This window comes from Macrobrachium nipponense, chromosome 26 (genome assembly GCF_015104395.2).
Source record: "Macrobrachium nipponense isolate FS-2020 chromosome 26, ASM1510439v2, whole genome shotgun sequence".
Classification (NCBI taxonomy): Eukaryota; Metazoa; Arthropoda; class Malacostraca; order Decapoda; family Palaemonidae; genus Macrobrachium; species Macrobrachium nipponense.
Window position 1 is genome coordinate 62,366,971 of NC_087215.1, and position 26,623 is coordinate 62,393,593.

The following is a 26,623-nucleotide window of genomic DNA, read 5'->3' on the forward strand; positions in this document are numbered from 1 at the left end:
TTAGAAATAATGAACCTTCTAACCTCCTGTAGATTTTATTTTGCCTAACCCTGTGGTATGGCTTACGGGCCTAGAAGAAGTGTCTGCTAGAGGATTACATCAAGTAATCTTAGACTAAAGTGCTCGCTCTCCATTCAGTGTTGTGAAGTGTAGTGTCCCTTGTGTTGTGGAGGGGCGTCAGATCGGCCCCATAATGCCTCTAGGCCTGGACCTCTGTCGGACTCCCAGGACTCAGGGAGAGGGCATGTCGAAAGCCGCAAGAGGGTTACGGGGGCTCCCCACCGATCTGGCGTCCCTTCGGCAGAACCTGTTGACGCTTCCCAGGCTGCTAAAGATCGTGCACGTGCACGAATCTTGAAGGATTGCTTCTCGTCCTCCGAGGCGTCCTCCCGCGCAAGGGTTGGAGCTCTCGGAAGGACTCGCGCCCTCTAAGAAGCTTTAGAAAGAGAGGACGCTTTCAACGTCTCTCTCGTTAGGGGGGAACGTCAGATCGGCCCCATAACGCCTCTAGGCCTAGACCTCTGTCGGACTCCCAGGAAACCAGGGAGAGGGCATGTCAAAAGCCGAAGGAGGGTTACGGGTTTTTCATGCTGATCTGGCTTCCTTTCGGTCAGGTCCTGTTGTCGCTTCCCAGGCTGCCGAAGATCGAGCACGGGCACGAATCTTGAAGGATTGCTTCTCGTCCTCCGAGGCGTCCTCCCCACACAGGGGTTGGAGCTCTCGAAGGACTCGCGCCCCCTAAAGAAGCTTTAGAGAAGAGGACGCTTCACGTCCTCTCTCTCGTCACGAGAGGATGAAAGAGTAAAGAGACCACATTTTTCCCTTTTAGAAGAATGCACTGGCTCTTTTTCTAAGGGACATTTAAGGAGGCTCATTCATCTTGCCAGAAGAGTGATTTGAGCCTCCTGCGAGAACGCTCATTGTATATATCATTTATACATTATTAGAGGGCTCATTCATCTTGCCAGAAGCGTGATTTGAGCCTCCTGCGGAGTGACCGCTCATGTATACATCATGTATTTCATTATTAAGGAGGCTCATTCATCTTGCCCAGAAGAGTGATTGAGCTCCTGCGAGTGAACGCCTCATATATCTGAAAGCTCATGATATATCACTTATACATTTATTAAGGAGGTTCCATTCATCTTGCCAGAAAAGAATGATTTGAGCCTCCTGCGAGTGAACGCTCATGAACGTTAGATCTGTTTCAACCTCGCTAGCATTCCAAAAGAATATGGTAATCAAGGACATTCTTGATTCCACCTTTTGGAGGAGCAACTCAGTATTCGTCCCCTCTCCTCATTGCGCTCCGTATACGTTAGGTAACGTTCGCTTTACTTCGATAAAGCAAGCTGATAAGTTTGACGGCCGGCTAGCTGCTTTGCACAGTCAAACAACTTATGTCTCTGGTCGACAAGCACCTTGCGGAAGACGAAAGCCATACGTCTTCCTTTAGTGTTCACACACTTCAGGAGCAGCGTGCGGCTCTCCAGGGAGACTCGCATGAGGACGTCCCTTAAAAATATTCAATGTCATACGCAAAACGCGGTTCGTCATAACATTGAGATGTTGGCAAGGTCGCTCGCCAGGACGCCTCTTGGCGGGCCTTGCATGCATCAAGGCGCTCAACGAGTTCCTCTCTGAAACGTCGTTAGAAGACTTGGTGTTCTCTGCTCAGACACGCTCGTAGCTAAGCAGGACGTTTTTTGAGGACGCTCGGCAGGACGCTTTTCAGGACGCTCAGCAGGACGCTTTTCAGGACGCTCAGCAGGACGCTTTTGAGGACGCTCAGCAGGACGCTCAGCAGGACGCTTTTGTGGACATTCGCCAGGACGCTTCGGTGGAAGCTCGGCAGGACGCTTTGCGAGAGAAAAGACTTGTTGAAGGCGTCTTATTTGCTGTTGAAGACATTTCTTTACAGAAATTTTTAAAGGATTCGGAGTTAGCGGAGAGACATACCCGAATTTTTTCTTCTATCCCTCTTTCCTCTTCATCGATTTCTTTGAGAATCGGGAAGATTATATACTCGAATTCCTGGGTGACTTTCGGTCATGTTAAAGGGTTTTCCCCTATTAGCAAAGTGCTAATAGTTTTGTCAATCAGGACGTTTTCCCCATTGTCATTTAGGTGGGGGACCCCTCATAAATGGGGTAGTTCTCATTGACATAGATTTTAACGTTTTTATCGTTTAAGCGGATAAACTCATTAACAAATTTCGGAAGAGCTCTCATTCATTTTCAGAGGCTCATCCGGGGTTAAGAGAAAGACTTGTAGACTTTCCAGAAAGTCTTTTGTCCAATATCATAAGAACATTGAACGGTCTTTTTCGATCCACGGTTCTCTCTTGATGATCTTTTAAAAGTCTCGTTCATTAGAACGTGGACAGTCGTTTTCCTTTCTTTCTCTCTTCCTCGTCCAGGAAAGAGATGTAGTAGAGAATTCGAGGTTCAAATTACTACAATACTTACGTAGTTTATCTGTGCGTCATTTTGCTAACGCATGGGTCGAGTCATATACGCATATCGTATTTACCTCTGCGGATTAGAGCCGAAAGAACTGTTGTTCTAATGTATTTATTTGACACTCCCTTCAACCTTCCAAGAGTTTTCGGAGGAAGAACAACTCTTCAGGTATTGTTACGACAACACCAACTCAGCTTCTGTATTTAGCGAATTCTGTTTCGTTTAAATAGGCCTGCTTGAGAGTTTCTTTTTGCTCGATATCATACCTATTCATTCGTAAAGGGAGTAGCTGGCAACTCAGCCAGTTAGTATTTCTGTCACCATTGAAGCTTTCCTTCGAGGAAGACTTCTCCTTCACTCTCTTTGATAGAGATCGAAGGTGGTCGATCTCCAATCCTTATATTGTTTTCTTGAAGGAAAGAATTTAGGATGGAGATCGTTGTTCAGAATCCTATAAATATACTACGTATATTAACCTCGCGACATGATGATTCTACTAAGCAGTTGAATGGTCCTAGGGGTAGGCGCATATCCTAGTTTTTTCTAACGGATTGCGACTTAGACGAGAAGTATTCTAATTGAACTGCAACTCGGGGTTGCCTGCTACCTCCCAGGAGTTTGTTTCAATTTTATATTCTTATGGTTTTGTCACGACAACACCATTTCAACTTTTATATTTACCGAAATTCGTTTCGCCTAAATATAATTGCTCGAGCATATCTTTTATGCTCGGTGGTTCTAGCCGAACGCATTCCTTTGTGGGATATGGATTACCTGGCAACTCAGGATGACGAGTCAGCGGGAGCTCAGGCTCTGCTACTGCGTATTGAACTGCCTGTGCCAGGCTGATAGCCGCTCAGTATCAGCTGGGCCTCCGAGATGCACGGTTGTTTATGTCTCTCTCTCTCCCCTGCTTTGATTGACTACCGAACCTATCTCTGCCCAACAATCTTGGACTTAGGTCTCTGATTAAAGGGGATTCTCGCAATTATGAAGGACCATCTACTGCTGTGACGATAGATTCCATCGCCTTCGATATTGTGAGAATTTTCAACAGAGATATCTTAGACTTATTCGTTTTACTGTTTACCGCACGGTAACAGAAGTCTGGACAAGTCTCCCGCTGCATCGCACTGATAATGCTAATGATTTTACAGACATCTGAGTTTGTCTGTGAAATATCTCATATTCGTAGGTGTACAATTGTTCATTGTTCATCCCGAATTAACAGATATGTCATAAAGACATCGCCTACTCTCCGACCTGACAGCTCTACTTCCAAATGTTCAGCCCATGAGAAGCAGTTCTTCAGGCGGCTTTCCCTGTGTTTTCATTACTGAAGAACGCCCCGCTTTCATTGCAACTACGACTTCTCACCGGACAGCAATGAAATAGCGGTTAGCGTTTTCAGTCATTTGTAAGCACAGGTTCAGAATCTTGAGAATCTTTCTCTCGATTCGTCTGTGAAGACGTAGGTTGCATTCAATATCTACCTTCGTCTTCAACGGTACATAGCGATAAGATCTTCAAGAGATGGCAGTCTCTTGGCCAAGGCAAAGCAGTGCTGCCTATTTTCAGTGTTCAATCGGAGGAGGCCGTTTCTGGAGTAAGTGAAGGGAAATGACTATTCCTCCAACTCGACCTCTGTGAATTTCCTTATGGTTCTATCTTTCCGTCTGAAGTATGAGTAAGCTAGAAGTCCTAACTATTGTAGAATATGCAAATTGTTGTTGACGGCCTCTAGGCTCAGAGATTCGGTTCTGTCAAACAACAAAGCTTCACGATCTTTGAGGTCTGTGGAGATCTTGAAAGCTCTGGATCAAAGTTCCGGCATGGAACTTAGACGTAGTCTGAGTTTCTGATGCCAAAAGCATTTCGAACCTATCCTTTCTGCGAACTTATTACACGTGACCAGAAAGGCTAATATTCTAACCGCTCTAGCCACGGCAAAGAGGGTTAGTGAGGTTTTAGCCATCATCAGAGGTTTTGGCTTTAAAGACATAATGCGGTCTGTCCTCTAAGCCTTCCGTTCTTGATAAGAACGAAAACCTGTCTAACCCTTGACCCGAAGGCTTGGAGACCAAGGGTATGGCACAATTTATTGGGCAAGGGCATTAGAGTCCTGTGCCCTGTAGGCTCTCTCAAGTTTTATCCTGATAAAACTATAGAAAGTCAAGGTCAACGGACAATCTGCGGTGCTCCGTAAAAAGACCAGACTGGTTCATGTCCAAGAACACCCTGGCATTATAGCCAAGGAGTTCTTTTAAGAGGTCTCATTCATTATGTTGGCATAAAGATTTGAGATTTTTTCTTAGTATGAATGCTCAAGAAGTGAGGGCGCGGCCTCGGAAGCATTTCAACAGAACATGACACTCAGTAACATCCTGAGTGCCACGCTTTAGCGAAGCAACTCTGTGTTCGCCTCACACTCCCGACAATCTGCGGTGTTCCGTAAAAGACCAGACTGGTTCATGTCCAAGAACACCCTGGCATTATAGCCAAGGAGTTCTTTTAAGAGGTCTCATTCATTATGTTTGCATAAAGATTTGAGATTTTTCTTAATATGAATGCTCAAGAGGTGAGGGCGCGGCCTCGGAAGCATTTCAACAGAGCATGACACTCAGTAACATCCTGAGTGCCACGCTTTAGCGAAGCAACTCTGTGTTCGCTTCACACTCCCGACGGGATGTGAAGACGACATTTGAGATCTGTAAGTCGCTAGGACCATACATTTCCGTAGATATATTATTGGGGGCAGGAAGCAACACGAATCCTATCCTATAGAAAAGGGATAGGTGTGCTTTTAACTTTGAAGGGTTGGTCGCTTGAGGCGCGTTCCTTTTTCTTAGCCTAGAAGTTATGGAACTAACTTTGATAGGTTAGGTCAGGTGGTGGTTTTAGCTTCGGTGCCCTCAGAAGTATGGTCATAGGGTCTAGTCACATTGTGGTCACGTCCCCGTTGACAGATCATCTAGAGCGCACCAGCATTACAGGTCTCTACCTCGCTGGCAACTCTAGTAACGCAGAAGCAGACTTTGGTGACAGTAATCACGAAGTCGGCTATGCTACTAGGTGAGGAACCAAGATGTATATCATCTACTTAATTTAGTTTCCCAAAAAATCCTATTCTGTCTCTTCCCACCATCCGAAGGTGGGATTCAGCTATATATATATCTGTCAGGTAAGTTTCATGAACAAAATGTTATTGTTATAATACAATTAAGTTTGTTCATACTTACCTGGCAGATATATATAATTAAAGTGCCCACCCACCTCCCCTCAGGAGACAGTGGCACTGATAAAATATGAATAGAAAATGGGAATAGTTCCTGATATCCGCCTCCCACGGCGGGAATGGGTACTACCACCTGGCCGCCCCACTGCGTGTGCCGCGAATTTTTAAATTCTGTCGGACTTCGGAAAATACAGCTATATATATATCTGCCAGGTAAGTATGAACAAACTTAATTGTATTATAACAATAACATATTAAACCCAACTATATCTTGCTGCCTGACTGCACGCTGCTGCCTGCGCCAGCTGAACACAAGATATAGAAAGACTTATTTTCAAATTGTAGTAGTACTAGCTGATTTTAAGTACTAACCCCATCGTAAAATTGAATTATCGTTAGACAAATTACAGTAGCTTGAATACAAAGTGTATTCACGATCACGTCTTGAAGAATTTTCCTGAGCTTTCTAATGATGTTTGTCAAGATTATCATGCGGAACAAGTGTGTCTAGTTTCTTTCTCTCCCATTTTTCTTCTAAAACTTCTGCCAATGTCTTTTGTGTTACACAATCTTCTTTATCTGGTCATTCTTTGGAGGTCTCTTTGGAGCAAAGAGTTTTCATTATTTCATCCTGAAATTTGGGGTTTTGATACTCTCTCTCTCTCTCTCTCTCTCTCTCTCTCTCTCTCTCTCTCTCTCTCTCTCTCTCTCTCTCTCTCTCTCTCTCTCTCTCTCTCTCTCTCCAGGGTTAAAGGAAGTAATTTTGGCGGGGCTGTCTTCTTAGCACCTTCCACGGGTCCTGTAGTGCTAAGGCTGCTGGTCTGGATGTTTCATAGGTGGTTGCGTAGTCTTCCACAACTCCGTATTTTCATCCTTTACTTGTTTTGAGATGTAATGTGTCCTCCGTAGTTCTTGTGGGGCTACGGCAGTTGGCGATTCATCTATGCCATCGTTGACTGTATCAATACCGGTTGTGTCCTCAGCCCCTCCTTTCAGTTAGGTAGTTAGTTATCTTCCTTCTTCGGTTCCCATTTTTATACTCGGGTGTTTGAGATGTAACGTGCTTACCGTGGTTGCGGGGGCTATGGCCGTTGGCAGTTCGTTTCCACCATAGTTAGTACCTTTTGTGCCCTCGGCCTCCTTTCGTTAGGGTAGCTGGTAGTTTCCTTCTGTGGCTCCCATTGGTTCCACAGTTAGTAACCTGTCATTAAAGGCACTATATGTGCTGCATAGTTGGTTCTCCACCTGCACAATGTCGGCGTTAGGTGCTCCAGTGGTTACTCATAGTGTGACTTCCTTTTTCTTTTTTCCTCCTGCTTATTTCTCAACTTTTTCCTCTGGCTTTTTCTGTTCCTCCTTCAAGTGGTTCAATGTGGGTTTAGCCTTGGTTCCACAGTTTCCGGGAGTACTTTCCTTCCCTCACGTGATCAATATAGTTTCAGCTCCGGACTCCTGTCCAAGTTTAGTATGGGTGTAACAGGCGTTAGTTGGGTCGTGGTTTGCGACCTCTTCGCTCTTAGGAGGGGGTGTTTCTCGCCCATTGTAATTGGCCAGGTGTCGTGTCATGGTCACTGGCTGGTGTGGAGTTTCGCCGTTTGAGTGAGACTGGTTCAAGGTTATGTCATCGTCTTGGTTGGTACCCATTTGGAGCAACAGTGTGTGGTTGACCCGTTGGGGTGGGCATTCATCGCCAAGGTATATTTGGCTCAGGTGTAACGTTATCGTCACTGGGTAGTGAGGGTATGCGCAGTCGAGTGAGACTAGCTCAAGGGTATGTCATAGTATTTAGTTCTTACAGGACTTGCGGTTTGACAGGTGTTACGTCATCGTGTCTTGGGGGGGTGCGGGATTTTGCAGTCGCGTATGACTTGCTCAGGAGTTTATCATTGTCTTGTTGGTATATATTGTTGCACAATCGGATTGGTTGGCTCAGATATGATGGGATCACATATGTCAGTTTGGTATCGAGCAGCCAGGTGTAGTAAGTTCCAGGTTCTTGGGTGCTGTTCTTGTGGGGGTTCGGTTTTTCTCCTTTTCCTGTTCCGGTGCAGTTGGACAGGTCTGACAGATGATTCCCTTTGAAGAGAGAATCGAGTACTAGTTGTGGGTTTTTGTTTCTCCGGTGAAGGAAAGTTTGTATAAACTGATGGTGGACTTTGTCCATTCTCTCTTTCCGCAGTCCAGGCTCCGGAGGAATCTCACAGTTAATTCAAGCAATGTTTGATATGTTGTATTCAACTAAACCATTAGTCTCTAAACATCAAGTAAGCTGAGCTGGTTTCGGCCAAGTCGGGCAGTTTTTGAGGAAGACGACTCTAGGCTAGCATCACTTTGGGGCCGATTAAACTGGATTCAACCTTGTTTCTAATTGGGAGTGTTCTGTATGAGGCACTGGGTAACCCTTCTGTGTGTCCAAGTTCCAGTTTACGAGTCTGTTGAGGCTCTTCTCTCTTGGGTTCCTTCGTTGAATCGTGTGGTAGGGGTTACAGATCGTGAGGCTTGTATTTGGAAGACACCTTTCACAGCCAGTCGGAGGCCTTGTCCCATTCGGCTTTTGGGGGGAATTTTTCGGTGTTGGCGATCATGTAGGCAGTTACTTGAGAGTTGGTGTGGATTTTCACAACACTCTACCTTAGGGATTTTCAGTTTCTTCAGAGAAAGGTTACTTGCTGGGTCTTGGCGTTGCGGTAACTCAGTTTTCTAGTTGGCTTGGTAGAGTTAGGATGTTAAAAGTTTAGGTAGGCAGTGATAGTCTAAATGAACTTGAGTGTTTCTGTTGGTCAAGCTTAGACTGAGTGGCCCTTGAGGTTAGGCAGATCCTGGTAGTCATATTGGAATAACTACAACTTCTTACCACATGGGAGGTTCTTCGGACTCGGGCGGTACCTTGGACGGTAAGGTACTTTCTTTGCAAGCATCCTCACCTATTGAGTTGGATGACTAGGTGAGGAGATTTGTTTTTACCTCCATGAATAAGAAGTATAGCTTACCACTTGGGAGGTACTTCTCGACTCAGACAGTACCTTAGACTCAACACTGACGTTGAAGTGCTTTCTTTACAAATATCCTCACCTACTGAGTTAGATGACTAGGTGAGGATACATACATTTATACATGGTAGGTTGATTAGGAGTTACCTGCATACGCTCTGTGGACAGGTCAGGCTGAATTAGATTGATCCCACTGCCATTAAAATTTTGTTAATCGGGCTAATTCAGGTGTTCAGGGAGTGTATTCCAATATGAAGTTTTCATTATAAAACTAATATTATAATACTTACCTGAACACCTGAATGATTCCCACCCTCCTCCCCACTTCAGTTTGATAGTGAATGATTCAACTGAGGAGACAGGCCTGTGGTGGCCGGTACTTGCACCAGCATTGCCAATGGTAACAGGTAACTCATTTGACTAGATTTTACTTGCAGCGTTGGTAACGGTGACAGTTGAAATTACCCACTTGGTGGGTAAATATGTGGGGATATAGTTTGGGCTGGTCAGTGACCAGGCCCAATTCAGGTGTTCAGGTAAGTATCGCAATATTAGTTTTATTATGAAAACATCTTTGCTGCTGATACTTCCGATATTGAGGGTTTGATATCGGAGGGTTTGAAATAGGTATAAAGGTCATTTTTAATTGCTATGCAATGTGCATTAAGATCATTACAAAGTATGTTGTCTAATTTTATTTTATTTTAGTTTTATTTTATTTTAGTTTCACAAGACTGAAATAACTATAATAGTCTGCATGCTCTGAAAACCCTGCTTTTCCACCAATATTTTTCAGTGTGCAGGTCGTATTTGCAATGTTAGAGAAATAGTGTTGTCTATGTATATTTATAGCTTGTATGAGGGAGCATCATTCTGAACTCCTAAGAATTGGCAATAGGATTACTTATCAAAACTTTTTTAGGCCTTTCATCTTAGTTTTATTTTAACATGTTTCTGCTTAAATGCAAACACTTATGTTTGCACAATACTTACACATGGATCTTTTTATAGTCAAGAGAAAATGGAGCATCCAAATTTGAAGTAACCAATGTGGAATAAAATTTTAGATAACAGTTTTTATTGATGTTTTCCAAGATAGCTCTCCAACTACTTTAGCTTGTATCATGGTGAAATTTTGTGTTCATTTTTATGAACGATCCTTCATTGTGTTCATTTTTATGAACGATCCTTCACTCCAGCCTTTTGAAAGTGAAAATGTGAAGTGTTGATCTTGTTTAACTACTAAATATTTATACAGTAATAACAACATCTTGCATGTAATTTGCAGATGGTTTGTGTACCTGACACTGTCTTATTCTGGGTTGTACAGTATTGTCTATATTGAGTTTATGAAATTCCTGTATTTTCAACTATTTTGATTGGTATTTGGTAAGAAGTGTGGGGGTCTTGATTATCTTAACCGTTTTGAGTTTTGAAGAAAGGTTTGGAGTTTTGAAGAAGACATGTCTTTGATTTTCTGGTACCAGTTACTAGAAGTTGTGTGGAGGGCATCCTTGGTTTAACCTGCACACCTGAGTTCCCCAGGTAGCCTGCCTAAGCCCAGAAAGGGCTTCTCTTTGGACCTGGGGACATTAGGCTCCCTGCAGAATTTCACAGAATAGTGCTTTAAATAGTTTTCAATTGGTTCATTACTACGAAAGACTGCAGTTCCAGCACTAATAACTGAAAGACCGCAGTTCCATCACTAATAACTGAGCCAAAGAAATCCAAAATGGCCTCAAGATGGCTTTTTAAATGGATCTATTGGATGGCGGAATTGTGGGAATTGGGAGCGGGTCATGTCCCTTATATTAATATTAATTAGATTAGATGATTGTATTCAGATTTTTTTAAAGAGAAATGGAGAATACAAATCATGGTTACAGTATAAATAGTTGACAGTGCATTTGTGCATGTGAAAGGGGCATAAGTAAGTATTTCAAGGATTATTGATTTTATTTATCTTGTCCTGATTCCTTTTGTTCTGTGTAGGGGAAACCCTTCAAAAATTACTTGTACTCGACAATCCTCGTCAGCCACTTAAGGGCTTCTCTACTCTAGTAACCTTGCTTTAAGCAAACATGAATGATAGAGCTGAAGGTTTAGTTGTCAGTAAGCAGGGAATGAGGGCAACTCATTCAAACACCGTGGAAACCTGTTTGCTAATTGTAAACTTCATTAAACTCCTCCATGCACTGCTCATTGAGAGCACTTAATAGTTAGACTGTATGGTGCCACAACTAAATGTGAAGTATGCCTGGCCATACATTTGGGCATCCATAGTCTTTGCTAGATACTCTAGGGTTAGAAGTGGTCAAGCACAACTGTCCAATATACAACAGAATTGTTCTTTACCTATTTTACAAAATGAAAAGAAGTGTATGTATATGAATGTTAAATGCATGTTAAACATAAAATAATGTTGTCAAAATTTTATTGCAGTAAAGTATTATTGGCAAAGTTTTCCCCAGTCAGATTTTCCTTTGCAATTTTCTTTTTGTCACAGTCATATTTTTTCACTAATATTCTTTTTTCATGTAATAGTCAAATTTTAGTAGTCAAGTGACAATTATCTGAACCTTTCACTCTGCAAAACTCAACTGTAAAGTGAGTGAGTTTGGCAAAGGGTGTGCATTGTATCCACAAGTGAAGGAAGATTTTTTTTTAGGAAATAGTGTTCCAGTACATAATCATAAATTGTCTCATTCTCTTCAGAAATTTCCCAGCCTGGGTAGATCTTGATAGATGAAATATCCACTATGCCTGTTCATGTCTGTTTCTACACTGAGCAGACTTATGTTGCACTCTTCTCTCATGTTACAGGGAGGCATGTTTGTTTACAACCTCAATTTATCATAACTGATAATGTCCCCCTTGCTTCCCCTCACATTTTCTTGATTGAACTTGGCTAGGAGAAATGCTTGGAGGCCTTTTGGGATGCTGGACAATGGTCTGACCATGTGCAGTAGGGTCTTTCTTTTCGATATCTGTAAAGTTGGTTTAGCTAGACAGTGTTTCTGTGGAATAATTCTGTTCTATATTAAAGTATATGATTTATTTGTGATTTAAAAAAAATTATTGATTGAATTAAAACATGCAGTCTGTAGGTAATTCTTTAGGATACCTTATACTGCTATAACTTTCCCTTATTAATAATTTTTTGTATTTAGTATACTGTACTGTATTATGACTATACTATTGTAATAGCTTAGTATACTGTGTGTTATGACTATAATAGCTACCTTTTAAGCTTAGTATACTGTATATTATGACTATAATAGCTACCTTTCATAATCCTTTGCGTGCTCCACTTTATTTGTCATGCTTTTTTTTTTGTTATGGAACATTTTTACCAATGGCTCCCCAAATCATGGCCTTTGTCAGGTTACACATAATTTTGTTTGGGGACATAAAAAAGGTGAGGTGTAAGACCTAAAGTGTAAAGAACAAAATACTCTAGATTTCGATCTAATTCTTCTTCTGCATTGTTAGGTCGACTGAGGGTGGTGCAGCAGCAGCGCCTGGGGCTGCTCCAGGGGAGGCCCCTCCCACGGGGGAAAATGGGGAGATTGTAGGGGGACCACGCGGACCACAGCAGATAGCAGCATCCAAAAGACTGCAACAGACGCAAGCACAAGTAGATGAGGTAGGATAAAGTGTCCTCTTGATGTGGAGAGGAGACATCAGAGACTTCAAGGTTGTCTTGCTTATGAAATTTAAATGTTTTCATTCTTTTTCTTATACATACCAATCATTCTAGTTTCACCTTTGAGTGTGTCGTTGACATGAATGTGTGTGTTACCTGCGAGCGATTATTGTTGTGTGTGTATGTGAGTAGTATTCAATCTGTTGAAAATATGAGTACAGTAGTATGGTATTCTGGTATGTATGTAGATAACTTGGTTTAAGTATTAAGAAATTCTGGATGTTAGTCTGAAGTTGCTTCTATTTAAAAACAATTTTTTTATGTAATAGATGGAAAGCAGCTGTCCAACAATCTATAAGGTTGAATTGGAATTGAACAATATCCCAGTATCTACTAACTTGAAGTGTTTATTCCAGCTCAGAACTTCATTTTTGGTGAAGACTGACAATAGAAAGTAAAATATCAGCATTACATTAATGATGCCTTATGATTTTTTTTTTATATTATGTGTAGTTTTGATATTGTTAATTTTCATGCAGGAGAGCATGCAATGACATTTGTTGAAACATTTTGACAATCCTTTGCTAATGAAGTAGAGACTTGATGTAATATGTAAATTGGGAAGGGATATGGTGACAGTGTCACACATAACATTGATCCAAGTGCCACCTTACCATCAGCATTGTATTGTACATTCATTTATTTAGTAAAGGTCGTTCACTGTCTCTTGCGCACTGACAGGTAGCAACGATAATGCGTAAGAACATGGAACGGGTGATGATCAGAGAGGGGAAACTGTCAGAATTTGAAGCCCGAGCAGGTAGGCCAGAAAAGCATGCCTTGGGCTTTTGGGGTGTTGTTTTAGTGATAGTTTGGCTTTAAGCAGTGGTGTTGGGATTGTTTTTCGTGGGTGATGAACAAACAAACCATTTAATTCTACAGATCTTGTAAGCGTACTGAAATATTTGGTGAAAAAATTTACAAAGCCAATATTTATTTGTTGAAAGTAGCCAGTCAGTCTTAAAGACCAAGATCAGTGATTGAAATGGTCAAGTACATGATGAGGAGGTAGGGGTAAATAATGAAGCAACAGGATGAAGACCACTACAAAGACCTATCAAAATATGAAGATAGGTCATTGTTAAAAACTGTGAAGTAGTCGGAAATTAAGGCAGAAAGTACATAGGATAGGAGAGAGCAGAGAACTAAACTTCAAGTCTTAATCTTTTACATGGAAAGCCAGATGTAAAATGTTTTTTATATAGTAGAAAAAATAATGTAAGGTTTAGGTAAAATTCATTAAATTTTTATCAACTTCAATCTGGCTTTAGTGTGTGTTACAAGTGAGTTTTATACTACACAAGTAAGTGGAATCAGGTGCCAAAATAAGTTTATGCATTATAAAGGACTGACTTAATGATTTTTTGAGTTAAAAATAGTTGAGTATTTGAGACTAATTTTACTCATTTAAGAGATTATATTAGAGGACATTTTATGTTAGGGATAGACTAATAATTTGTATCCTAATGAAATACAATTTAACATTACAGTACCCATTGCAGTATTATTACTATAATTTTATAATTGTTCTGACACCATCTACTTACCTCGAACTACATTAATAGGAGAACCTGGGATATCATCCCGGTACTGACCAGAAAAATCCGATCCCCCCATCACCAAGCCACACCATGGCAGAAGGATACATGCCCTGGGGGTCAATGCCCATGCGACCTGAGTGGGGTCCCTAGTGCTTTCCTGGTCACTGACCCATTAACACGTATCAGCTCATCTTTTGCGGTATCGACCTGATCTTAAACTTTTCCCTTTCTTTTTGTGAGTTAGTCTCTCCCTCCCTTATGTGTCTGTGTGTGTGCGCCCTTTGCTCGATGGAGTCCGAGCCCCCTCAACGTCGGTGCCCAGGCCCTTCGGAGATGAAGTCTTGTGAAGCCTTCCTGTCCACGTTGGCAGTTGACCCTCATTTTTTGTGTACCAAGTGTCGTGGCGGTCTGTGCTCGCAGGTTCCACATGCGAGGAGTGTGTGGATTGGCCCCCTTTACATTGGGTTAAGTTGGCCACAAAGAGGAAGAAGACTAAAAAGGACAAGTCCCTCTCAAAGAAGTAGCGTTCGGCAGAGCCTTTGTCTGCCAGACCGGCCCCGTCGCCATCTTCTCCCCCGAAGTCTTCCCCCGTCCCCGCCCAGTGTGGGGATCTAGGTATGTCCATTGCTGGGTCTCTGCCCATTGCAGAGCCCGAAGATCCATTCATTTCTATACCCGTCCAGGTAGTTGCCCTGCCACGGGACGAGGATCTGTTGAAAGAGGTGTGGAACCGCTTCAAGCTGCAGGGTATGCCGTCGGCCGAGATGCTGTCCACATGGGCAGCGTTGGGTACTCTACTTGGGCTACTTGGTCCGGCTCCCCCTGCGGCAGTTCCCATGTGCCTGGAAGTAGCCCCCGTAGCGGGCTTGAGCTCTGGGTCGGTGGACCCGACCCTTGGGCCGACCAGCTCTACCAGCGTGTTGCCTTCCGCTTCGCTGAGGATCCTGTTCGCGTCCCTAGAACTGTATGGTGTCCCTTGGAGGCAGCGGGAACTGATGGGATCCTCAGAGTGACAGACCCGGTCTTGGACCGGCACCCTGTTCAGATCCCCGCTAAGAGAAGAGGACTTTACGTTCTGGGGCATGTCCCCGCAGCTCCAGCTAGATGTGGTGGGCCAGCAGTCCTTTCTGCTCCCCGGGGGCGGGGTGCCTCTGGTGGCAGTGGCCCTTGTCCAGGCTAGGCTTCAGGGCCTAGCAGCTTCCCCCTGGGCCAGACCCAGCAAGAAGAGGAAGAAGTCGAAGAGGAAAGTTTCTTCCTCCAAAGTGTTCTTCGTCGTCAGACTACTCTTCCTTGCATGAGGCCTTCCACTGGAGGAGGTGCAGGGCAAAGAAGCGGCGCTGTGCTAGGAGGAGTAGGGCCCGTTCGGCCATCTCTTCTAACCGTGGCTCCCGCTCACCCTGTTGTAGCCGTGATCGGAGGGTCAGAGTAGGAGCGGTAGCTGCCGTGACGGGTTGCACTGTCATCGGCGGCCCTGCTCCCTGGCCAGGCGGTCCCTCGATGTTCACCCCATCATGTGGATCCCATGATGGTCCCATGGGCGGGGTGTGCTGTTGCCCTATTGGCCTTTCCCCCTCTGGTTCCGGTGGTGCCGGCTGCGGTCCCGACGTGTCCCATGACTGCTGCTCGGACCGTTCAGGCCTCCCCTGACCGGGGAACTGGAGATTCACTCATCTCTGCCTTGGGACTCCCGACATGGGGAGGCTTTGCGGTCAGAAGTCCGGTCATTGCTGGAGAAGGGAGCCCTCCAACAGGTGGGGGACAACTCCGCCGGGTTCTTCAGCCACCTTTATCTGGAGGAGAAGGCCTCCGGGGGGTGGAGACTGTTCATAGACCTCTCGATGTTGAACACCATCTTGAAGACACCCTCCAAGATGGAGACCCCGAGGTAGATCTTGGCTGCCTTGAGGGAAGGGATTTCATGACCCATCCAGCAGGAAATACTTGCGGATAAGGTGGGAGGGCGAGACATTCCAGTTCACGACCCTCTGCTTCAGGCTTTCCAGCGGGTCTTGAAGGGTTTCGAGCAGATGATCACAAACTGGGCAGTGGCACTGATGTGTGACAATACCACGGTGGTGGCTTACATCAAGAAGCAGGGCAGTGTGAGGTCCCATCACCTGTGCGAACTCAAAAGAGGAAATCCTGGAGTGGGCCGAAGGGATTGGAATGACACTTGACTACAATGTTCATTCCTGGGAAAAGAAACGTGATGGCAGATGGCCCAAGCAGGAAAGGACGAGTGATAGGTTTGGAGTGGTCCTTGCATTCCCAGGTGGAGAGGGAACTGATCGAAAAGTGGGGTTCCCCCTCCCTGGACCTGTTCGCAACAAGGTTGAATGCCAAACTGCCAGTGTTCTGCTCCCCAGTGCCAGATCCAGCAGCAGCACTGGAGGACGCTTTCCAGCACCTGTGGGACAGGATGGATGCGTACGCATTCCCGCCCTTCGGAGTGATCAGGCAGGTGGTGAACTGGCTAAGGTGGGCAAAGGGCATCCATCTGACCCTGGTAGCTCCCCATGTGGCCAGACAGGGAGTGGTTTCCGGGCCTCCAGGGTCTGGCAGTGCAAGATCCCTGGGAGCTCCCCCTCAGACCGGTCCGGTCTTCGGGAGGTTTCATGAAGGGCTCCAAGCCCTCTCCCTTCACGGGTGGAGACTATTGAGTGGCTCTTGAGTAAGGAAGGCTTCTCTAAGAGAGCAGTCTCCCCTATTTATCAGGTCAAATGGGAATTGGTGCAGGGGGAGAGGCCTGAAGCCCCTGCAAGCCAAAATTCCACAGATAGAAGACTTCCTAGTACACCTGAGACTTGACAAAGGCCTCTCAGGTGCAGCCATGAAGGGGGTCAGGGTGGCCCTTGGGCAGGTCTTCCTTCTGAAGGGCGTGGACTTGGGGAATTCCAGGCAGCTCTCGATGTAAATCAAAGGGTTCAAACAGTTGTGCCCCCCGAGTCTGATGCGTGCCCCTCAATGGGACGTTGCGAGTGTCCTGGATTCCTTGAATAGCCCCCCCCCTACAAGCCTCTGAAGGACATTTTTGACAGGGAGTTGACCCTGAAGATAGTCTTCCTTCTGGTCCTGGCCTCTGGCAAAAGGGTTGGCAAACTGCACAGGTTGGCTTACAAGGTTACCCACTTGAGGGGGTGGAAGGATCTCACCTTTCGTTATGTTCCCTCCTTCGTAGCTAAGAACCAGAATCCTGCAGTTTCAGACTTCAGTTTCAGAGAGTTCTTGATTCTGGCCTTAGCGACTTTAGGAGACCCACTGGATCTCCTCTTATGCCCAGTCAGATCGGTGGGGTAGTACCTCAGTAGAACAGCTAAGGTCAGGCCGGGTATTAGGAGCCTGTTCATGTCCACAGGCTCGGTGAAAAAGGCGGTCTCGAGGAACACGATCTCCTTCTGGCTAAGGGAGACAATCAGAAGGGCTTACGAAGGAGTGGGTAAACCTCTCCCGCGGGGTACCAAACCCACGTGATCAGAGGCATAGGCACCTCTTTAGCCTTCTTGAAGAACTTTGCAGTCAACCTGATCTTGAGGGCCAGGGTGTGGAACAGACAGTCCATGTTCATGGCCCACTACTTAAGGGATTGCACCCGCAAGTCACTGGATGCATTCTTGATTGGGCTGGTGGAGGTGGCCCAGCAACAGGTCTAACCCACCACCGAGCATAGGACTCAGGAAGAGTGTGAGTGGCAGTGGCAGTATGAATGTGTGACCCTTTTTTTCCCCCCTCTCTTTCACCCTTCGCCTCGGACGTACCGCGAGGTACACAAGGGATCCAACGAGTTCTTCAGGTAAGCCTTGAGGCCTTATGAACTTGAGAAGGACCTGGACAAAACCCATAGTTTATTTTGTTGAATTTTCTGGAATCCCCCTCTCCCACTACCAACCAATACCATGGAAGGAGTCTCCCAGCCCCATGCATTCTAATGAGCAGGGCTGGGCTGTCAACACTTGCTCCCCACGTCGGGTCACGGTGGGCTGGATTCCATAAGCTACCCCCCACCTCCTAAGGGATAAATCTATTAAAGTAGTTCGAGGTAAGTAGATGGCATTGGAACAAATCACAAATTCTTGGTAATTTGTATTTTTCCTAGCTATGGTACTTACCACAAATTACTGAAGGTTTCATTATTCCCTCCCAGCCTTCCCCTGGTACCTTATTATGGCAGGAGATATTAGGAGGTGGAAAGCACTGGCAACCCTTGGCTCATGTCGCATGGCTGTTGACCTCTGGGGCATGTATCCATCCGCCATGTGTGGCTTGGTGAGGAGGGGATAACTGGATTTTTCTGGTCAGTACCTGGATGATATCCCAGGTTCTCCTATTGAAGTAGTTCGAGGTAAGTATAGCTAGGAAAAATACAAATTACCAAGAAATTGTGATTTTTTTATTTATATTACTGATTCACCCAGACTGAATCACTTGACTCTTGAGCGGTCCTGAAGTATCTTGAAGGACAAAAGAACACATGAGAAACAGATAATTCATGATAAACAGATAATTCCATTTTAGTGGGGGCAGAAGGTTAGGTCAAGTTAGGCTTTGCCACGTTGAGGTCCCTAGGCATTAAAGCTTTCTATGCCACCTATGGCCTTTTGTTTGTTTGGTCAACTTTTTCAGTAATCATTTTCCTGTTTGGGGCCTTCGTTCTTTAAACCTTGTTCTTCTCTGCCTGGTCACATGGACCTGCCTAAACCTTGTTCTTCTCTGCCTGGTCACAAGGATCTGCCTTCAGCAGGTCCATGTACAGGGTGCTTACTTTATGATGTAAATGTTTTCCAGTGCACTAAAGCTTTTGAGATGCTGAACACATGTTGGAGGCTAGATTCTTAAAAATCTGCTCTAAAACAACAGAGCGGCACTCTTGAGGAGTAGTGTTCAGTATGAATTTAATTGAAAATCCTTTTTTTTACCTGATTTGCCATTTGTTCTGACCTTATCTTTGGTATGAGTTTGTCATCCAGTAATGGACCTTGTGCCCCAGACCTTTTCTCCTTCATTTTCACTTAACTAGTTTTTGTATTGCGTAATTTAGCTGTTCTGCTATTTACTTGTCTTTCAGCAATTGCCCTTTCTTGAGAGGTAGAAGACTGATTATCTTCTTCCTCCTCTAAGTATTCTGTAATCCTCCTACCTTACTTTAACTTTTTTGGTAAATGGCCTGCAGTTCTTTACTATAGCAGTATACAGTTTCATTGTTTGGTTTTCTTCTTCTTGTGCAGACCCAATTTTTTGGTTGTGTGTACCATCCTTTTCTGCTGGCTGCCTTTTTTGATATGTATATAGGATATAACACCATTTTATTGTTTTATAAAATTTGGTATGTGAAGTAATGGTTGTTTGTGTTCATGTTTGGTATTGAGCTTTTCATGTACCTTATCCCTTTTTACTGGGAAGTTGATTGTGTTTATCAGGACTTCAGTGTGCAATGCTTCAAGAACAATAGGAGTTAGTACAGTAGTTTGTGATCAAAGTTACGTTTTTACCTGAAGCTGCTTATTTGGCAAAGGTTTTTTGTTTCTACTTAGATATGGAAGTTTAGATGTAGACTTCACAAGGCAAGGAGATGAGTGCTGTTTTCTGTTGCCTAAGAATTGGTCATATCATGAGACCTGTGGCTTTTCGATGGTTGGTTTGTCCGGACCACTTAATAATGTCATCTTAGTCCCCATGAGCATTAAAAATTTTTTGCTCATGTCTGATACATACTGCATGTACTCGCATATCATGCGACTTTTGAAGACCTAATTTTGGAACTAATTTTAAGGGGGGTCACATCATACATGAGATATAGAATTAGCGTATGTAATATTCACATACTAGTATCGTTTGACAAAATACAAACATAATGAATATGCATCTTTTCCATGGGTCTTCTAAAAAGTATGCTTTACTTCACTGCATCCAATAATAATGTATGTATTTTCATATTACTATTGTTCTATTATAAAATACAAAAATAGCAATCAATGTTTTGGTTTGCAAATCAGCTGAGGACGATTGTGAGCTAAGTCTATTTTGCGGTACTGAAGTCAAATCAGAGCGATTTTCTTGCTTCTAGTTAGCGTAAATAAATCTCAAGGTACTCTATTGATATGGGACAGGGTTATTTTACGTTATACAAAGTGTTTTTAAGTCAAAATATCACTTGAATTCGCACAGTTGTGAATGAAATTTAGTTTTTTTTTTCGTTAGTAGATGGCGCTTAGGGCATGTTTATTGCGTAAGAAATTGACAGATTGCGTTCTATATTTTCACTTGACTTCATCAGAATACTATGAGCTTTACATATTTATCTTTTATCGGAGTGAACACAGTAAAATGTTTTCTTTCATGCCAAATAGTTTTGATTAAAACCCATTTCTCTCAAATTTCGTTTATGGTTGAGTTTGATGGTGCTATATATACTCAAGTTTCCATGTTGCCAATGCACAATTATAGTCGTTAGCAGATGACCATTCTTTCCTCAGCTTCAGCTACAACTAGCAGCTTAAATTTAGCAGTACTATATGCCCTTGCCAATCTTTTCTCCATAGAAAATTAGGATATAGTAATAAAAATGTATGAGTCCTATTCTTTTTAACGTCATTTGTACATAACTACGGTAAGTTTTGACTATCATATGATGGTTGAAATGCAAGCAAGCCACTGTAGTTATTGGATTCGGTTGCTCATAGCAAATCCGCTGTTTCTGGCTGTACAGTGGTCCCCCTGTATTCATTGGGGTGCTTCGGATTGACAACGTCTCCTCAAGTTTTTACAAGAGTGTTCACCCTCGTGTCGGCGTGGGCGCATGCTCAGGGGATCAGGCTGATAAGATATCTGGACGATTGGCTGGTGATAGCAAAGTCCAGGGAGAAATTACTCAGGGACAGGGCGGCCCTCCTGCAGCTTTGTCACAGCCTAGGTATTGTGGTGAATCAGCAGAAGTCGCAGCTGGATCCAAGTCAACGTTTGGAATATCTGGGAATGGTGATAGACACAACACAAGCCAAAGTATTCCCGACAGACCAAAGAATACAGAAATGCAAACAAGTGGTGAATGCCTTTCTGGGAAAGCAGACACAGCCAGCAAGACAGTGGCAGGTGGTGCTGGGAATCCTAACCTCCCTGGAGAAGCTAGTACCACAAGGAAGGCTACACCTTCGGTCCCTACAATGGAGGATGAAGGAGTTTTGGTCACCAACAGTAGATCACCCGTACGAGCAAATTCCCTTGTCGGCAGAAGTGAGGAAAGACTTGCTGTGGTGGGTGGACGACGACAATCTGACAGTGGGTGTCCCCCTTCAACAATCCTCCCCAGACCTCTTGCTGTTCTCGGATGCGTCACTAGAAGGCTGGGGAGCCCATATGGAGGAGTTGATGGTGTCAGCAAAATGGAGTTGCAAGGACAGAGAACTCCATATAAACGTGCTGGAGTTGAAAGCAGCTTTCCTGGCTCTACAAGAATTCAGGGAGAGAGTAAAGGGACACTCAGTGGTATTGATGTCAGACAACACCACAGTAGTAGCTTATATAAACAAGCAAGGAGGCCTAGTTTCTCGGCAGTTACATGTGATGACAGTTCAACTTCACCAGTGGGCTATAGAGAACCTGGTAGACATCAAAGCCAGGTATATTCCGGGAAAAAGAAACATAGTGGCCGACAAGTTGAGCCGCAGGGATCAGATTCTGGGAACGGAGTGGTCCCTACACCAACAGGTAGTGGACAGGATGCTCATGTTGTGGGAAGGACCGATCATAGACCTATTCGCAACCAGGTACAACAAAAAGTTGGAAGTGTATTGTTCAGTAGTCCCGGACGCAGAGGCAGTAGCAGAAGATGCGCTACAACACCCCTGGGACAATCTGGACGTGTACGCATTTCCTCCATTTTGTCTAATCCGTCAGGTTCTGAACAGGGTAATGCGGTCTCAGAACCTCAAGATGACCCTGGTAGCCCCGTTATGGCCGAAAGCAGAGTGGTTTCCAGACCTACTGGAACTCCTAGTAGATGTGCCAAGAGAGTTACCTCCATGGAGCAACCTTCTGTGTCAGCCTCACGTGGAGAGGTACCACCAGTCGGTGAAGTCCCTATCGCTTCACGGGTGGAGACTGTCAAGTATCTCCTCCGAGAGCGAGGGTTTTCGCAGAAAGCAGCAACTCAGATGGCAGGTAATATCAGAAAATCATCTGCGACAGTATACCAAGGGAAGTGGTCAGCATACTGTGATTGGTGTCGTAGGGGGAACGTGTCTCCACTCGGTACCACTATTCAGCAGTTAGCAGACTTTCTGATATATCTCAGAACAGAAAAACATATGTCTGTATCTGCAGTGAAGGGGTACAGGGCTGCTCTAGCCTCAGTCTTACGAATGAAAGGAGTGGACATATCGTCTTCATGGGAGTTGGCCATGCTGATGAGGAGCTTTGAACAGTCATGCCCACCAAAGGAGCTAAAAGCCCCAGATTGGGATCTGACCAAGGTACTGAGTAGTCTGACAAAACCCCCTTACGAACCACTAAGGCAGTCCACGGATAGGAGCCTGCCCTGAAGACAGTCTTCTTATTGGCCCTGGCTTTTCAACCAAAAGGGTGGGGGAGCTACATGTGGCCTCTCATATCTCATAAAGCACTCGAGAGGTTGGAGATCAATGGTGTGTGAGTTTGTCCCAGAATTCGTGGCAAAGACCCAAAATCCAACAATAGTAGACGGCAGATTCGACTCCTTTACCATACCTTCCTTGGCAGACTTTGTAGACAACGACAAAGCTGAAATGCTCCTGTGCCCTGTCAGGGCACTAAGGGAGTACTTAAAGAGAACAAGGCACCTCAGGCCGGGGTGCCAGAGGTTGTTCGTAAGTACAGGACGGAACAAGAAGGAAGTGTCCAAGAATACAATATCATTTTGGCTAAGGGAGACGATCAGAAATGCTTATACTGCAGAAGACAGAGGGTCAGATAGCCAGGTGGGAGCTAGAGCTCATGACATCAGGGGTGTGAGTGCTTCCCTGGCATTTAAGAAGAACATGTCTGTGGATAAAATTCTGAAAGCTGGCGTGTGGAAGCGCCAAACAACTTTCACCTCATTTTATTTGAAAGATGTTGCCCATAGATCCTTGGACACCTTTTCCTTGGGTCCAGTGGTGGCGGCCCAACAAGTGATATAGTTCATCCAGTGCCCCTGGCGGGTCAGTTTGCGTCTAGTCTAAGATGAAGGTATGAAAGTAGAATGAATGGGATGACTGGTCCTTTTTTCTTTACTACTTTCTTCCTACTCCTTTAACTACGGGCAATATGAAGGAGAGTACCGTCATGTGCTGGAACGGACTAGATGCAGGTGAGATGGTCAGCCATACTGTGAAGCTATCTTAGCTGATGATATACTTTTCAGTAGCAACACACCCCTCTGGATAATAAGGAAAAGAGGGGTGAAGGTGGATCCAGTCGCAAGGGACAAGAGTAAACAGTAGAATGGTATCTACACCCAGTGGGAGGAAACCAATAGATCCGCTTATATCTTTGGTCCTAGGTTCATTGTCCATTCTCTAGAATTTCCCTATATATTCGGAAATGGATAAGGTGGCAAACTCCCAGTCAGTTGTAGAGACTTACCTCCCTCCAATAGTAAGTCTATCCTAATGTTAAGACCGAAGGTTTGTTTCGTGTATGAACAAATACCAAATTTGTAACTAATTTGTATTTTTCATAACTAACAAACCTGAGGTCTTAACAGTTAAAGGCCCACCTCGAACCACCCCTCTAGCAGTCTAAACTGGGTTAGAAATATAACTGATGGGTCACAGGTAGCCGTGGGCATTCTGGGTATACATGCCCCGTGACCTGGTATAGATGCCATTAGTCCCTGGATCTCACAAGTGTAATTTTAATTCTACCGGTTTCCAGCTTGGCGCTAGTAAATCCTAATGTTAAGACCTCAGGTTTGTTAGTTATGAAAAATACAAATTAGTTACAAATTTGGTATATTTCATTAGTTAAAACTTATTTAAAACTTAGTTAAAACTTGTTCATACTTGGTTTTTTTAATAATTTTATCACAAAAAGTGCATTTTATGATGAAATTGATAAAAAAAACCAGGAATTTGTGGATATTTATCTTAGAAAAATACAGCGATTATGCAAATTTTCCACGAATAATGCGGGGAAACGTTCCCGAGAGAAATCCACGAATGTAAGAGTCCGCAAATCTGGAGAACGCCAATACGGGGGGTCCACTGTATGCGTTTACACAATAAGTATAACATTACTGACGATACTTTTAGCTTTCTCTTTTACTCTTTTTAACTTAACTAGAACATGGGATAGATAAAGAGATGGAGGAAAAAGGGTTAGCCTAACTAGAAAATGGAATAGATAAAGAGGAGGAAAAGAAGTTAGCCTATTGTAGTTTGGTCTGAAAAATTGAACGCGCATGTTACTTTAGATACATGATAAAATCATTGTTTTACAGTGAAAATTTGGGGGTTGCATGATATGTGAGATTGTGTGTTATTTGAGTATAAATACAATTTTTTATAGGGATGTTTTCATTAAGTAAACAAAAAAGTTTAGGAATTTACAGGCTTTCTTTAGCCCTCCTTTGTTGCAAGTTTGGCAATGAGATTGGCACATTCCAGTTCTATAGTAACCAACCTTAAGTTGATAGTTAATTTCTCTCATAATTAACTGCTCTTTGTAATTCAAATGCCCTAATCATGTTTCTCTCATAATTAATTACTCTTTGTAATTCAAATGGCCTTAATCATGTTAACTACGAATTGTCATGTTCTTGGTAACTTGAATTTATCAGATGGTGGTACAGTATTATGAAGTGTATTCCACTTTGTAAGCTCTTAGAATGAGTGGCAACTGCTTTCCCTGCAAATATGCATTTTAGTAAGTTTGAAGAATGTATAACAAGGCAGTTATGTTTCATAAGGTATCAGATGGAAGAACAGTGATGAAATTAATTGTGAGACCATATAATAACAACGTAGCCTAACTAAAATTTCTAAGCTTTTATCTTCAACATATCTCACTTAGAAAGCTTATATAACACATTTGAAATGTAGAAAGCTTACATTACACACTTAAAATGCAAAGATAGAATGCCTTAAGCAACAGAGAATGTTGTCTTGTACAATATGGGTTCCTGACAGGTTAATTTAGTGGTACAGTATTGGGTGTTGATTTTACGTGTTATAATATATGTTATGGAAGTGAATTTGATGGATTTGGTACAAAGCGAGTTTTTCAGACGTGAATTTCAACATGTGACAGACTCAAAAGTATTTAGATCTTTTAAGCAAATTAGTACAGGTTGAAAGTGGTTACACCCATATATATCTACATGCACTGTGATCTTATAACTGCTTTGTCCTAAAGATCAAAGCAGCTCGCGTAGCATAAAGTTATGTGCTTAGAAGATGTTGCTAAATACAATTGTTCACCACCATGTCCTGCCATAGCCAGTTAACACATTGGCCTGTGTGACCAAATTTCTACTTATCAAAGAACAATTTTCCTCGAAATACGGGCTTTTTGAACTCAGGGTTTTGATTTCTTATGGAATTTTCATTTATAATGAAATGGAATTTTTTTTCTTAAGATTCGTGGTCATTTGCATAAAATAGCAGGGGTAGAAATGTCAAGAAATCTGCTAGTGTGTTGTGGTCATATATATATATGTATATGAAATATGCATACATAGCCATCTGGTTTACCTCTAGTATAATATGCACTGTATACACATTAATGGTAATAAGTTATAACTAAAAACAAATCACACACTGCTTAATGCATAAGTAATTAATGATCCCATCCAACCCAACCAGTTCCCTTTTGAAGGGAATAAATGCAGTATTTACAATAAAATATATTTTGTGTGAAATTTTGCCACTCTTCAATATTTGCACTCGATCCAACAGTGAAATTTTAACAGTCATGACTTGGGAGATAAAATTTAACATTCATTTCTTTGGAACATGCTCTTTTGGGCCATTCCTGTTAGAGCTAAGAGTATTAGCTTATTGGTCTGGTTAATTGACGTTTTTATAACTAGCTGTGAGGGAGCTGTATGATATTTTTTGCTATTTTTTTTTTTTTCTAACTCAGAGTGTGTAGTACATACCATTAAATATCACAGGTTTGATATCACAAAATAAAAAGAAAGAAATTGGACAGTTTTTCAAAGTTTTGGAGGCCATTTTCCTGTGTCAATTTTAAATATTTATTGCCTCTTGAGCTTTTGAGCTGTGCATTTAATCATAGTTGGGGTGATTTTGATTGCAATAATCAGATAGTAAGGGACTTGATTAAAGACCTTGTGGATCAATTGAATTTCTGAAGATGGCAGAATATCAGCACAAAATAAATATATTCATGTATCATTAGCTACCATTCAGGTATGAGTTTGATATATCAGGTAGATAGAGAATTAGTGAAAGGAATGTGCAAGTATATGCAAATAATATGTGTAGTGAAGTGAAGTGTGTGAATATTAACCTGTTTGTTAAGGTTTCCTGTTTTGATGAGCATGTATGTATTTCCAAATAGTGTATTGTATATGCAACACAACTTGAATACTACTAAAAACATGTAACACAACTAAACTTCAGGCAGTTCATATTTACTGCTCATTTGGGTTTCAAAGTTCTCACAGTTTCTCATCTTTTAATTTATTAAAACCTAAAGTAACAAAGGAAAGATTA

General features: G+C 43.1%; 2 protein-coding genes across 2 annotated transcripts in view; one reads left to right on the plus strand and one right to left on the minus strand.

Annotated features, from left to right (window-relative positions):
- LOC135200334 (large ribosomal subunit protein eL22-like) overlaps positions 1–26,623 on the minus strand; it is a 182,782-nt gene that overhangs the window by 22,144 nt on the left and 134,015 nt on the right. The window lies entirely within an intron of this gene.
- The window catches only part of LOC135200335 (synaptobrevin-1-like), an 84,648-nt gene that overhangs the window by 7,216 nt on the left and 50,809 nt on the right, over positions 1–26,623 (plus strand). Inside the window, 1 exon segment of the mRNA XM_064228905.1 lies at positions 12,180–12,333. Coding sequence (XP_064084975.1) covers positions 12,180–12,333 — 154 coding nt within the window.